General features: G+C 52.8%; 1 protein-coding gene across 2 annotated transcripts in view; it reads right to left on the reverse strand.

Moving 5' to 3' along the window:
* Window positions 1-15,342, reverse strand: part of SORCS2 (sortilin related VPS10 domain containing receptor 2) — a 569,237-nt gene that overhangs the window by 358,263 nt on the left and 195,632 nt on the right. For both annotated transcript variants that reach the window (XM_028848328.2, XM_028848326.2), the window contains exon 2: window positions 4,065-4,132. In XM_028848328.2, the coding sequence (XP_028704161.1) occupies window positions 4,065-4,132 (68 nt within the window). The remainder of the gene's footprint in view (window positions 1-4,064; window positions 4,133-15,342) is intronic.

A 15,342-nucleotide genomic window follows, 5' to 3' on the forward strand; every position in this document is an offset into this window, starting at 1 on the left:
GAGGTTGTGAAGAATGCCTGGGGGCCTCTTTACACTGAGTAGTAAGGGAAGCCTCTTTGAAGAAAAGAGGTTTATGGGGAGACTGAATAGGGGACAGGATCCAGTACCTGGGGTTGCTGCCACGTGCACTCCAGGCAGCAGCCATAGCATGCACAGGCCCTTACAAGGACTGAGCTTGGTGTAGTCCAGGGTCAGCTAAGAGGCTACTGTCACTGGACACTGAACAGTAAGAGGTGGAGTGGGAGGAGCTGAGACTGGGGATGGGGTAGGAGCCAGGGGTGGGGTCTTTGCAGGGGGTATGGCTTGTATGTTATTTCAAGTACCCTGGAAGGATTTTAAACCTCAGTCCTAACCAGCCCAACCTCTAGCTACTTGAAGTATGGTCCCCAGACCAGCAGCATGGGCAGCACTCGGGAGCTTGTTAGAAATTCAAAGTCTTGGGCCACCCGGGAAACCAGTGGAGTCTGACCATGTGCTCCTTGCAGAAAGATCCCAGGAGCCCTGAGTGCCTCTGGAACCCGAGAAGTACTGCACTAGATCTGCTGTTCCCATGCTCCTCCCCCGGGAAACCTCTGGGAGGACCTACCCTGAACCCACACCTTCCCTGGCTGGCCCAAGCTGCAGCGCTTTTTAAGGGCTTTTCTAAGTGACTTCTTTGTGCCTCTGCTAAGACCCCACAGTCTACACACCGGGCTTTGCTCAACCCTCTGTGGCTTCTGTGGCTTGTGTGAGTGAGACCTCGTGGAGGAGCATGCCCTGCACACTTCAAACCTGATGCCAACCAGGGGCTTTCCAGGGAAGAATGGTGCTCCCATCCTCACCTCCAGCCTTTTGCACCGATTCAAGGGGGCCCGGGATTGAGCAGAAGACCCCCATCACCACCACAAGAAGAAAGGGGCAGAGCACTGAACCATCATGGAAGCCAGGAGGGGGTGCCACTGACGAGGGGCCGGTTAAATGAAGGACAATTAAAAACACATTCAGCTTAGATTTCAGAGAGCCGCTTCCAGAATGAAAACACCGTACCTGTCATTAACAGTGTATCTATTGCAGTTACACAGAAGGATTCTTAGGAGACGCAGTGCACATTCATTAATTGTGTCTTTAATAGCCCTATTTAATATGTGCTCTCCAGACGAGGGCACCGCCAGCCTTCCATCCACAGGGGCCTGAAACACAGACACAGGGCGGGGGCGGGAGGAGGCCAATGGCAGGGTCTCAACTCTCAACACCAACTTCCTGCATGAGTCCCTAAACAGAGGGTGAGGACAGGAGCAGGTAATGTGCAAAGGAGAAAATGCGAGTAGTAATTAACACAGAAAACTGCTCCTCCTCACTAGGAAAAAAAAAAAAAATGCAAATTAAAGCAATGATGCCGTCCGCTTCCTGCCCTCAGCTCCTCCTGTCAAATGAGCAGAAGTTAGAAAAGTCGCTGGCAGGACGCAGGGCACTGCCTGGGTGGGAATGCACGTTCGTCTTGAGGAAGAATTGAATGCCACCGCACAGCAGCTGTAAATCCACTCACACTCCCTGGTTCAGTCCTGTAACTGATTCATCCCAGGGAACAAAATGAAAAGGAAAACTACCTGCTTAAATTTTTTATGGCAGCATCAATAAGGGGACAGCTAAGTATTAGACTGAACCAACTCCAGGGGCTCATACCAGCCATAAAAGAAATGACGACGCAGACCCTGTCACTACGTGGAAAAACGAGAAACATATTTTACAAATGATAAAAAAAATAAAAGCCTGCATTCTGTGTCTCTACCTATATAAATACGTTAACATCAGAAAAGATAATATAAACAAAGAAAGGAACGGCTCTGATGGGTAGCGATGTGGATGAACTTTGGTGAGATGGCTAATGTCTCCGCATGCATTTTTAATAATGGCAAAGAAACATCTGGTGATGAGAGACGGTGATGAGAAGGGAACACGGAAAATTAAAATCTGTCCATTTGCTTCGGAGAAAAACTGAATTCAGATCATGTACTGTTCTAGGGACATTTCACACATTTCCTCATTCGGTTCTCACAACTTCCCCTCGAGGCATCTTATTCCCATTTAACAGATATGGACGGAGGCTCTCCGGAGGAGAAGGAAGCCCCCATTACCCGGCCCTTGGAGCAGCTGTGAGTGGGTGGTTTGGCCTCTCCGCTGCCACCTGCTTCTGAGGAATCCTGTCTGGAGCCTGTAAGTGAGGGGTCTTGGGTCCCATGCCAGACACAGTCAGTCCCACCCCACCCCCACCGCACAAGGACTCCAGCAAACGTGAACGAAGCCAGCAACTCTGTCGTGTAAGTGCAGATCACACTGGGAAAGATCGCTCCCTGTTCAGACGATGCTTCAGACAGTCTCACTGCCTCCACGTCCAGCCACACTGAGAGGCTGCAGTGAGGGGAGGGAAGCAGGTGCTCTGGAAACTTCTGAGGTGGGTAGCCCCAGGCAGATCCCTCCATGCCAAGGAGGGCTGCTGCCCAGTGCTTGACAGCCGTGCTGGAGTTGGGACGAATCAGGTAACGGAGGGCCTTTGCTGGAAGGAGGAGAAGACTTGACCATCTCCATCTGCTTTGTCACCAAGGAACCCACCCTGAGATCCCCTGCCCAGCAGCGAGGGCACCCTCCCTCGGCCTTCCCTGTCCAGGAGCGTTGGCCCCAAAACGGGCCCTGGAACTTACATTTTCAAAGAGCAGCAATGAGATTTCACAGGGCCCACAGAGCTTACACGGTTTTCTGCTCTTGTCTGGAAGTAGTGAACGCCGCCTTGCCCAGCACTGGAGGAACGAGACATTTTCAAAGCAACCCACCGGTACATAAAGCAACGGGAGGCCGTGGCAGGGAACATCCGTCCTCTACACAGGACGCCGCCCATCACTCGCCCCCCGCTTTCTGGTGGTGACGGTGGAATTAGAGGAGACCAGTGGGTCTGGGAGGTGAAGCCACACTGAGAGGAGCTTCTAGGAAACGTGTTTCTGCTGGGGAGCAGGTGAGGACCACTCAGGGGACTGTGAGAGTCTTAACCCCTGAGTTTGGCCTCATTAGCAGCACAGATGACCAGGCCTGTGGGCTCCAGGCGATGTCATTCCTTCTACAGCAAAGCAAGAACCCAACTCGAGACACTGTTTCAATAACTTCCCAGCGCATCGCATCGCAGAAATCCCTCACTAAGAACCCACAGAATGAATCACCAAACCCCTTAGCTAAAAGCAAAGCCAAAATGGAAAATAAACCAACTCAAGGTCCTGATCAGCAGGGACAGGCATCTTTTTATGGATTTCAAATAGAAAAATGAATTAATTATTACTTGAGAAACATATGTTGGAAAGCAAAATGGTTTCACACCCAGAGAACATGGAGGTGGTAATCGGTGCACGGAAGAAAGAGAATCTTTTGTGGGAGAAAAGCTTTGAAACCACAGCCCAGAGGCTGGGAACCATCTGTACCCTTCCTGGGTGAGTGGATGTAAATATTGAAGAGGATGATAACCAAAATGGATTCTCAAAACCTCCTTCTTCCTCATCTCATTTAAAACATCAAAGGGGCAACCTAATGTTCCTGGGCTGGATTCACATTTCACACATAAAGAGATATCCCCCATCGCCAGCAGCTTATTTATTTACCAAGCTCTTTGGCTAAGCCTGGAAGAAAGAAAAGTGTCCAAACAATGAGCATAATCAGAGCCTTTGGTGGACTCCAGGAGCTGCGTGTGAAGTTCTGAGCACAAGTGAAGGGAAATTGTGCACTGACCTGAATTCACAATGCAAACCCTCCTCCTCCGGGGAGGAAAGAAAGGAAGCGGGGAGAAAAACAGAAAGAAAAGAGAAGAAAGCCAAGATGCTTTCTGAACAGCTGTCTATTCCGCAGTGCAATTTATACCCACTGCCCAAACTGTGAAGCTACTTTCAACTTTTCCCTTATGCATTTTCTAGCCAAAGAAAAGTTGCGCGGCCACCGACTCACAGGGGCTACGACAGCGAGGCGTTTGGATCTCAATCCTCAGCGGAGAGCCTGGGAAGATGGCGCGCAGGTGCATAAGAGAAAGGCCTGCCATCAGGCTGACTTACCGCCACAGCGAACTTTCCAGAACCTTCCCCATGTCTGCGTGGTAGTACTTCGTCAGGATCAAGATCACCTGTGGTGTTAACAGAAAGTAAAAGGCAGAAATCAGCGGGTTACAAGGTTCTCAAAGAGAGGTACAGCGACACCACTCCCTGCCAGAATTTGGGGTCTCTAAACATCAGCTGCCGAGGGGCCTCTCTCAGTCAGTCTCCCCGGGAGGCTCTGGGCCAACCTGCATGAGAGCCCTTAGACGTGGGCTTGTTTCTGCTCTGAGGACTGGCTTGTGCTCTGCAGAATGACTTTGGGAACATCTGAATCCAGTGAAATCCACACAGTAGCTGCCATTTGTTGGCAATAATTCAAATCCAGCCCTGGAAAATCCCAAGCTGTGGCAAAGGGAGTGCCAGGGCAGTGGTCCCTGAGTGAGGACGGAGTGCGTTTGGCAAGGCTTCTGGAGACGGGGCTCTGTCTCCACCAGCACATTAGAGGATCTCCTGAGCCTGCTGGAAACAGCTGCCAGGGCTGCAACCCAAGACCAGAGCAAGTCCCTGTGGTCCGTCTGTCGTTACTTGTCCTGGAGTGGTGCCTGGGGAGGCACAGCCAAGACGCCTGGGGGCCCAGGAGTCCTTGGTGGTACACACCTGTGTTTGTTGTTGAGACCATTCATTCATTCATCACACATTCATTCATTCATTCAGTCATTCATCACACATTCATTCATTCATTCATTCATTTATCACATACAGGGCCCTACCTGACCACGCTGTTCGCATTTCAGGCCTGTGCAGAAAATGCAACTATTTATAAAAATGAAAATAAAAGTGTTTAGGAGCATCAAATTGTTTTTTGAAACAACCGTGTAAACAAAAAAAGGGTAGGGGTGGGGAATAAGGATGCACCAGCCCTGACGGGAAAAAGATTTTCCCAATTACTGCACTGGCCACTGCGTTTTCACATACATCAAATTTCATTTCACTCACTGCCAGTCTCCATTAGCTGTTCCTAACACTCCCGTGGCCAGGGAAGCCCCCAGGAGGTAAGATGGGAACAGCCTTGGGTTTTGGAGAGGCTGTTCGCCTGGTTATTTGGGGTCACCACCCTGGTCAGCCCCAAGGGTCAGGCTCCTCCATGGAAGCAGAGCTCTCTGCGCTTGGCCCTAAGGTGCCGTTTCCACCGATGGCAGCTGGGCTGACCTGTCTTTCTTTCCCTGGTGATTGGAGCAGGGAAGACGCGAGGAGGGGCTGTTGCCCGAGATGGGACAGGGTGCATCTTCCAGGCAGTGATGATTTTAAAAAGCAAGGCCTTGTCAATCAGGGCCAGGCTGGCTACGCCATGCTCAGGAACAAAGCGATTTTCTCTAGTCAGCTCACAGCCTGCCGTCGGAGCCGGGTCCCTCCGAGGAGTGGGGAGCTGACGGGGTGTGGACTTGAACCCACTGATTCATATTTGATATAGTCACACTGTTCCCAGGGGGGATTCTGTGCAGCCAGAGTGTGGCAGCCAGAAGGGACCTCAAAGTCTGTTTGATCCGGCCTCATCCAGGAGGAAATCCCTGCCCCAATCTGATCTTGGAGCAGTGAGATCCAGGCTCTGCCCTGGCCTCGAGGGGTGGAGCTCAGCTCTGGAGGGCACCCTGCCCTTCTGCAGACTGCAGGGTTTGGGGCGCACCCTGCTGTGAAGCTGGCTTCACGTCCCCGTCCCTCCTGCCTGTACATTCCAGCTCTGCCGCTGTGGACAGTCACCCAATCACCCAGCAAGACTGCTTCCTCCCCGCCCTCCCTTAAGGGGAGAGTCCCCACCAGCCCACCCCCTCATTCTAAACCCCAGCATTTGGGGCCTTTGCACAAGACGTTCCTCATCCTGGGATGCTCTTTCCCAAACCCCCCAGCCCTATTTCCTCAGTGAATTCCTGCTCAACCTTCAGATCTCAGCCTGACCCACACTGCCCCCAGGAAGGCCCCCCACACTGGGCTCAGTGCCCCCTCCATACACCCCCTCCAGCCCCGCTGGACTCCCTGCAACCCCACACAGCTCACAGGGTCTGCGTCCACTGCTGAGTGATAAACCGTTAAGGGTGGGGACCTTGTTTATCTCCCCAGTGCGGGGCACAGCACCTGCCATATAACAAGCACTCACACCACTCGCTGAGAGAAATACAGGTGGCTTTACCCAAAGGAAGGATCATGTATGCAGTGAAGTTGGGCAGAGGCCAGTGCCCCACTCGCCACCACCATCACCACACTCCTTCCACCCTGTCCTGGGGACAGAATCGCTCTACTGGCTTCAACCGGCCCAGCCAAATGGGACTTTGGGTTCCTGTGGGGGTTGTCTTTGCCCGGGGCTGAAACAAGGAGGTCGCCCAGGAAGGGCCAGTGCTGGAGGAGCCAGACAGCAAGGCAGCCCCACCACGACCTGACTCTGCAGTCGTCAAGCAGAAGAACCCTGATGTGAGGTCCGACCACCCGGGTTCCATGCTTGTCTCTGCACTAGCAGACACTCAACTTCAACACATCTCGGTTTTCCAGTCTACGATGATGCCATGGTGATGATTAAATATTCAGTAGCAAACGTGAAATGACCCATAAGCCATAGGACCTGTCACCGTTAAGAATAACGATAGCTAACAACCACTGGTTTCCGCGATGAGCCCCACAGTTACAGCAACCCCCCCATGCCCCAGGGAGGCTGAAGATGTACTGCCCCCCCACGCCCCCAGGAGCCCCGTGTTATGATCTCTGTTTTACACATGAAGAAACTAAAGCAGAGAGCACTTCCATATTTTGCCAAAACCTACACACTCAGCAAGTGGCAGAGTTAGAATTTGATCCCAAGCAGTTCGACGTCAAGCTCGGGCTCTTTGCTGCCACGCTGAAAGCCTGTGTTTTCAGAAGAAACTTCTACTAAAAGTGGTTTCGAAGAACCAAAACTTATGACATGCCCTTCTGGGCCCTTGGCTAACAGCTTTGGAAATGAAATATCCCAGGACAGTTTTTTCAGTGGCGGGTGTGTTAGCTTTGGGGCTCTTTGATCCGGGTGGTAGAAAAATCGGGAATGTGAGTCAGGGCCTCACAGCCCCGGCCGTTGCCAAGGGTCTCCTCCCATCCAGAGGCTGCCTGAGCCCGCAGCCCACAGGGATCTTTCCCAGACGGCCAGGAATGTCCAAGGAGAAGACGAGGAAAGAAGAGCTACTGCTGCCCGCAAGAGGTCAGCCGCTGCCGCCGCTCATTACTTCAAAATCTCCTCAGGATGCACACATCACCCTGCGTCTCATCCTCTCGCCTCCCGTCCTCCCGGCTGTGGGGAAGGCAGTGCACGAATCTGTTCCTATTATCCCAACGTCATTTTACCAAATGGGCCAGGGTGCCAGGGTGCTGGGTTCCCAATCTGTGCCGGCTCAGCCTGTGACAGCATGGACTCATCCACTCTCTCGCAGCCCCCGTCCCCCGACTGGGAGGGGCTGATATTACTGTACTCACATTACGGCTGAGGAAACTGAGGCACAGAACCACTGAGTGACCTGCCTGGCATCGCACACAGCAGAGCCAGGAGCTCTTGTGCCCAGGCCCAGGGCTTTTATGGGTCTCCACTTCATTGCTGCCCTCACGCCTCTGTGATGCCTGCCTCGTAAGCACGGGCCAAGCAGATGCCCAGGGTTCCTCTGAGGCACCACCACCCAGGTCCAGCCCAGCAGCCCTGGCAGAGACGTCAGCCTCTTTGGAATTCCCGAACCTACCTGCCCGCCCCTGAGGTTGCTAGGCAGTAAGTGCCATGACGGTGGGGACTCCCCCACCCCTAAACCCCCATGGGCCTAGCACTGAGCAGAAAAATCCATCAATCTTTCCTTGAGTAAATCAATGAGTGGGTGAGTCCATGAGGACATGGATGAGCATCTGTACAGCAGCTGATGCAGACAGGAGGCAGAACCAGTCCTTCAGGCCCAGTCCCAGCCAACCCCAAAGCCTCTGATGTCTGGGGACTCCCAGCAGAGTCCATCACCTGCTCCTCCTGACACCTAAGGGTAGGGAACATGCCCTGTCCTAGAGGCCCAGGGCTCCCTCACAGCGATGCCCATCCTAACCCTCAGGGGAGGGGCTCCAGAACCCTGGGAGACACAAGTCTTCATCTTCCTCAGCCCAGTGAGAGCCCACACGAGGAGTTCCCCAGCGTGGAGTGTTCCAGATAGCCAGGGCCAGGCGACTGGCCTGCGACCTGCACAGCCACGAAGCCCCTGAGCTTGGTTTCATGCTCTGCTGTTGCCGTCTTGAAATTCTTGAGAATGTCTGAACGGGGGCCCTGTGCTTTCACTTTGCACTGAGCCCTGCAAATAATGGAGCTGGTCCTGCAGCAGCTGCCACTCCGCTAGCATCTGCGAGTTTCAGTGCTTCTCCAGCCCCGCTAATGGTTAAGGACTGTGTGCCTGCAGAGCACCCCGATTTTATTCACTCATTGTGCACCTACCTCCCTTGCAAGTGAGGGCGGATCTGGGTGAGGGGCTGGAAGGAGGTGTGTCAGATTCAACAACAGAGCTCACGGGAACTCAGGATGCCATCACCACTGCTTCACTTTAGAAACAGGGAAACTAAGGTTCAGAGAAAAGAAAGGGCACGGCGGGGACAGACCCTGGTCCTGGTAAGTCCACATCCACAGCCTGGCCCCCGCGTCCACTGCCTCTGGCTTTATTCCAGGGAAGGTCCTGCTCCCTCCCTGAGAGGGACTGAGGGTGCCCTTCCCCAGAAGGAAAAGAGCCCTGAAGTCCACACTCAGTTCCTAGAGAGACCCTAGGCCGGCCATGGTGTCCCCGCCCTGATCACCATAGCCAGCCCCCACCTCCACCATACAACTCAATGCCGAGCCCTGTGCTGGGCTCACAGGAGGGTCCTCTGCTCTGCACTGAGCCGTCCAACTTGCCTGGAGATGAGGGGCCTGGGCTACTTCTCAAAGCTCTGGCAGTGGGAGGGAGCCGAGGCTAACCAGCCTCGGACCCACAATGGCATTAACCGGACTTTCTGCTGCTCTGGGGAACGGGGGTTGGCACAGAGGAAGTCTCAGCTTCAGGGTTGATGGGCCAGGAGCAAAGTCGTCAGCGTCTTCACCTGTGAACAGCATGAACTGGGAAGTCAACGCTGTCTTTACCAGGTGGCCCTGGCAGAGTGGGCACTTCTCAGATGGACTAAAACAAAACAAAGAGGGTGTGATGCAGGGTGGCCAGGCTCGCTGAGCCTTGGTTTCCTGATCTGAGAAATGGTGCTAACTGGGAGATTGCGGGAGGGTCTCCCCATCTCTTTGCATCTATCCACACAAACTTAGACCAGAAATCAGAACATAGACACCCGACGCTCAGCTCCTCCTCCCTGAGTGGCCACTGGCACATTTCCAAGTCCACAGAGTTTGCAGTTTCTCCACCTGTCAAATGGAGAAGTTGCTCCCTTCCAAAAACTAGAGCCAATTGATGGCTTTAGAACCCCCAAACATCATGAAATCTGTTCCATTCCAAACAACCTAATAATAAGCCCTGGGAGTTTCTAAAAGGCCATTTTCATAAACTGCTCCACCAAATCCTTCCCCAAATGTAACCAGCATCCACCAGGAACGAGGTCAGCTGTTCCATAATCCAGGGGTCAGGTTCACCATTTACCATCCAAGGGAGCTTCACTGGGCCTCCTCTGAGACCCTGGGCCACTTCCCTCTGCTCTTGTGCAGCGGGGCCTGACTCAGCAGCACGGCAATGGCCCCAGGTACACGCTCCTTACGGAGAGACGCGCAATAATCCCTTCGGAGAGACGCACAGCGAGCTTTTCTGAGCCAGCCTGAACCCTGGCCCGGCATGAGTGCCCGGTTCCCCTAAGGTTCGTTTGCTCTTCAGGAGCGCTCGCCATCGCCTCCTCAAATGCGCCGCTCTTAGGACAAGAAGCGAGAAACGTTCTGAGCACCCCCAATTTAGGACACTGAGCCTTCCAAAGAGCCAGTGGGAAATGATCGTGGAGCAGCCTTACACGTGGTTGCCTTTGGGGGGCTCAAGAATAATAAAAAAGACAGACTCGGGCCCAATTCAGTTGCCAATCAATACACATAAAGCACCAAATACTACTACTAATAGTAAAAGACTGCAAGAACTTAGTGTTGATGGCAAACTCCAAAATCAACACCCCACTGAAAAACGGAGAAATTGAGGTCAGCGTCCAAGGCCCCTGAAGGCCCCCAGCATCACTGAGGTCTCCCTGGCTAAGCCGCACAGCCGTGGGCCTCCTCCTCACAGCGGGGACTGGCTTCCCGGGAGCTCCTGGAAATGCAGACCTCCAGGCAGCCCCACCCCAGGCCTGCAGAAGCTTCATTTCATCGCTCACATTTGAGGGGCTGCCCCGGCAAGGTGTCCCCAGGTGGGAGGCCCGCACCCCTGCTCACTGTCCGTCAGCCTCATCAGGAAGCTGGGGCCCCTCCTGTCACTCAGCAGCCTTGTTCCCTCCACTCTCACTGCCGCGGACTCCACTCCAAACACACCCCCTCGGCCACGAGCTCCCGCCTTGACTCTGTCACCACCCGCAGGCCTTTGCATATTTGGATTGCTGTGCTCTTCCCCTTCTCACTACTGCACTGTCTCCCTCCTGCTCATTCTCAAGGCCACCGCCTCCTAGAAGCCTTCCCTGACTACCCATGGGGTGTGTACCCCACGAGGGGAGGAGCTGCGTCAGCCTCAGACACCTCCACCTCCTGAGTCTCGCCAGGGTTGGCACACAGGGAGCGTCTGAATCATCATTGCTGAGTGAATTCATCAGCAGCAGGCTGACTCAGAAAAGCCAAGACCCGCTCCTGGTGAGGCCTTTCCTCATCCCCACCCCACCTGTGTAGTCGCCCAGGTGTGGACATGGGCTCTGGAGTCTGTAAGAAATCCCATCAGTGGGGTCCGTGGGCAGTGGCCCGCCTGAGTCTCAGACGTGCCTCGCTGGTACAGGTCACATCACTCAGGCCCAACTCAGACCCTCATCTGTCCTGGGAACACACAGGATTTGGCCAAATTCACTCCACATCACTCACTCCACACCCACCAACTGGAGCTGTTCTTAAAGAGTTACTGGTCCAGAGACCACCTCACCTGCCAGGTAAGGTGGACGAAGACCTCCAACCAGACAAGCTCTGCTGCCAGGGACTGAGGGGAAGAGCCACAGGCAGGATGGGCAGGAACAGAATTTGTTCACCAATGAGCCGCTTTCCAAGACCTTCACACGCACTGCCCGTGGGGGAAGGAATGATCCACCCGCCGTGGGGCATGGGCAGAACCGCCAAGGTAAGCACAAGCCCGTGTGTCCTTTGGCCTGGAGATCCCACTTCAGGGAAGCTATTCCATTGAAGTGCTATGCATGGGAAATGAGGGATGCCCAAAGTCCTTTACCACACCACAACAACCAGAGACCAGAAATAACCCACGCACCCACCAGCAGGGCCTGGGAGGATCGCCGGGGGTGCTCACCACTCAAGGCAGCCCAGGGCACCTGTGTGGATGGGAAGGCTGAAAAAGGATGTGTCAGAGCCGATGCAGGGAGATCTCCCGTGCCCACTCTTATGTTCACGAGCGGGAGAGGTGAAGGCCACTTCCAAATGGCTAAAGGGGTGAGTTTTGTGTTACATGAATTTTATCTCAATTTAAAAACAATCTGTATTCACCTCTGCTTGAAGATACACGGTGGCATGCTGAAAGGAAACACAGGAAATGTGATCAGGTGGACACCTGTGGGTGGGGAAGCGGGCAGGGATAACAGGAGGGAGAGTGGGAGATTTTAACTAGAGACCCTTTAGTAGTCGTGATGTTTGGAACCATTTGGCTGTATTACCTATTTCAAAAACATTTTTCAAATAAAATAAAAAAGACTCCTCCTTTCAAAGCCCCCATTTCCCCTCCTCCATCGCGCAGGTCCCGGAACACAGGTGGGTTTTCTCATCTGGCCGAAACCACCCAGGACCAGCTCTCTGCTGGTTAAGATTCCACCAAGAGCAGCCGGAGGGGATTCAGGCTGAGTCTGTCGTTGGGGTTTAGTTTATTCTCCGAGTCGCTGCAGCTGCTCTAGTTAGGAGGAGCCAGGCCAACATGTAGCCGACTTCTGCAGGCCGTCTGCCTGTCTCCCAGCTACAGGTGTGGGGGCATCTGTGTGCATGTGTGCGTCTGTGTGCACATATGTGTGCACATGTGTCTGTGTGTGCATGTGTGTGCATTGTGTGTGTGTATCTCTGTGTAACTGCATGTGCATGTGTGTGTGCACGTGTGCATATCTATGTGTATCTGTGTGTGTGCTCGTGTGTGCATGTATCTCTGTGTATCTGTATGTGTGCATGTGTGTGTGCCTGTATGTGTGTGCATGTGTATCTTTGTGTACCTGTATGTGTGTGCATGTGTACATGTGTCTCTGTGTGTCTGTATGTGTGTGCATGTGTGGGTGTGTGTGTACGTATGCATATCTCTGTGTACCTGTATGTGTGTGCATGTGTACATGTGTCTCTGTGTGTCTGTATGTGTGTGAATGTATGTACATGTGTATCTGTGTATCTCTATGTATGTGCATATGTGTACATGTGTATCTCTGTGTACCTGTATGTGTGTGCATGTGTGTACATGTGTTATCTCTGTGTATCTGTATGTGTGTGAATGTATGTACATGTGTATCTGTGTATCTGTGTGTCTGTATGTGTGTGCATGTGTGGGTGTGTGTGTATGTATGCATATCTCTGTGTACCTGTATATGTGTGCATATGTGTACATGTGTATCTCTGTGTACCTGTATGTGTGTGCATGTGTGTACATGTGTTATCTCTGTGTATCTGTATGTGTGTGAATGTATGTACATGTGTATCTGTGTATCTGTGTGTCTGTATGTGTGTGCATGTGTGGGTGTGTGTGTACGTATGCATATCTCTGTGTACCTGTATATGTGTGCATGTGTGTACATGTGTATCTCTGTGTATCTGTATGTGTGTGCATGTGTGTACATGTGTATCTTTGTGTACCTGTATGTGTGTGCATGTGTGTACATGTGTACCTCTGTGTATCTGTATGTGTGTGCATGTGTGTACATGTGTATCTGTGTATCTGTATGTGTGTGCATGTGTGTACATGTGTTATCTCTGTGTACCTGTATGTGTGTGAATGTATGTACATGTGTATCTGTGTGTCTGTATGTGTGTGAATGTATGTACATGTGTATCTGTGTATCTGTATGTGTGTGCATGTGTGTACATGTGTTATCTCTGTGTACCTGTATGTGTGTGAATGTATGTACATGTGTATCTGTGTATCTGTATGTGTGTGAATGTATGTACATGTGTATCTGTGTATCTGTATGTGTGTGCATGTGTGTACATGTGTTATCTCTGTGTACCTGTATGTGTGTGAATGTATGTACATGTGTATCTGTGTATCTGTATGTGTGTGAATGTATGTACATGTGTATCTGTGTATCTGTATGTGTGTGCATGTGTGTACCTGTGTATCTCTGTGTATCTGTGTGTGTGTGCATGTGTGCACATCTCTGTGTGCCTGTATGTGTGTGCATGTGTACCTCCATGTACCTGTATGTGTGTGCATGTGTGTACATGTGTGATTCCGTGTATCTGTGTGTGTGCATGTGTGCATATGTGTGTATCTGTGTACATGTGCGTGCATATGTGTATGTGTGTGCATGTATATCTCTGTAACTGTATGTGCATGTCTGTGCATGTGTGCATGTGTGTACCTGTATGTGTGTGTGTATGTGTGTATCTCTGTGTTTATGTATGTGTGTGCATGTGTATGTGTGGGCGTGTGTGTATGCATGTGTGTGTGCATGTATGTGTGCATGTGCACATGTGTATCTCTGTGTACCTGTATGTGTGTGCATGTGTGTGTGTGTATGTGTGTGCATGTGTGTGTGCTGCAGGCAACAGAGCCACTCCAAGGTGTGGCTGCTCCACTGGGCGAAGTGGGCGTCCACCAGTCTGGTCACAGCCTCCCTCCTTTCTGGCCTCCAAAACATGAAGAAGATGCTCATTTTCATGCCAGTGGGGCTGGTACGCATGGCAAAGGGGAAGACTAGATGCTGATGGAAGCATTCAGTCGGTGCTCCATTCACGTGCATTTCCTTTCTCCCCTAACAAGGGCCACTTCAGACATCTGGTCCCAATCAAGGCGGGTGGCCTAGGCTGGCTTGGCAGTGCCCTGCCCTTCGGGTGGTACCAAACAAGGGTTGGATCAGCGATGATGCCCTGAGGCAGGAGCCCGGGAGCTGGTGTCTGTCCCTCACCACATGGGAACGGTGGTGGCTCGAGCTGCCCACCTCTCAGGATGGTCACCCTCACCCAGGCCCAGCTTTGCTTCCTAACGTGGGGCCGGGCATCGGACCCCATGGAGGAGCAAGGGCCTTCCTCCCGAGTGCAGAGTGGCACTCTTCAAGCTCCAGCTGCGCTGGACTCAAACCACATCAGCCGGAGGCCAAGACCAGCTCCCTGAAAAAAAAAAAAAAAAAAAAAAATGGACCAGCGCCCTGTGAGCTAGGACCGAAGCCTCGGAAGCTCTCTCCAGCCCGCATGAAAGAGGGTCCTTCCTGTGGGCCCCTTCCCTTCAACTGTGCTGGCTGCGCCGGCCCATCCTGTGCTCCCTGAGGAAGCACATCCTCAGGAATGTGCATCCCAAGATGCATCCTCTACGAAGAAATCAATTCCATTTCAAATAAATGGATCCTGCATTTATTTACCAGGGAGAGGAATATCGTTTCTTTCTACTAAAGACCCCTGAGGGGAAGGGTGGGTATCCCATTAGGCTCAGAAAGCCACAGGAGGTGCTGGCTCTCCAAGGGATGCAGCCTCGCTCAATGCTGCTGCCAATGCCGCTGCCCACACTGCAGACTCTAGGGCTCGGTCCTACCCATACACCCTGAGTGCCACCCACCCTGGTCCCTGCTCCACAGAGCCCTCCTAGATTCTCCAAGCTTGAGATCCACAAATGCCTGCAGAGCATCCCTGAAGGCTCCCCCTCCAAAGTGAGACCATCAGAGCTGCAGTGAGCACAGGCCTTTCCCTCTAAGAATCTTCTGCTGATGCTGAGCCAGCGAGTCTGGGCACCCACCTGCCTGATTCCTCCTCAAATGCAGTGTCCCGGGCCCCCTGCCCTCAGGCACCTCCGCGAAGGGCTTTCCTCTGAGTCCTGGCCCTTCTACGTGCCCGTGCCTCCTGTGCCCTCCTGGGCAAGCCACTGAGCCCCTCAGAGCTGAGGCAAGGATGCAGGGAGTTAGCCGTGCAGCGTGTCCAGAGGGAGCAACCCAT

The sequence above is a fragment of the Macaca mulatta genome, chromosome 5 (assembly GCF_049350105.2).
Source record: "Macaca mulatta isolate MMU2019108-1 chromosome 5, T2T-MMU8v2.0, whole genome shotgun sequence".
In the NCBI taxonomy this organism is placed as follows: Eukaryota; Metazoa; Chordata; class Mammalia; order Primates; family Cercopithecidae; genus Macaca; species Macaca mulatta.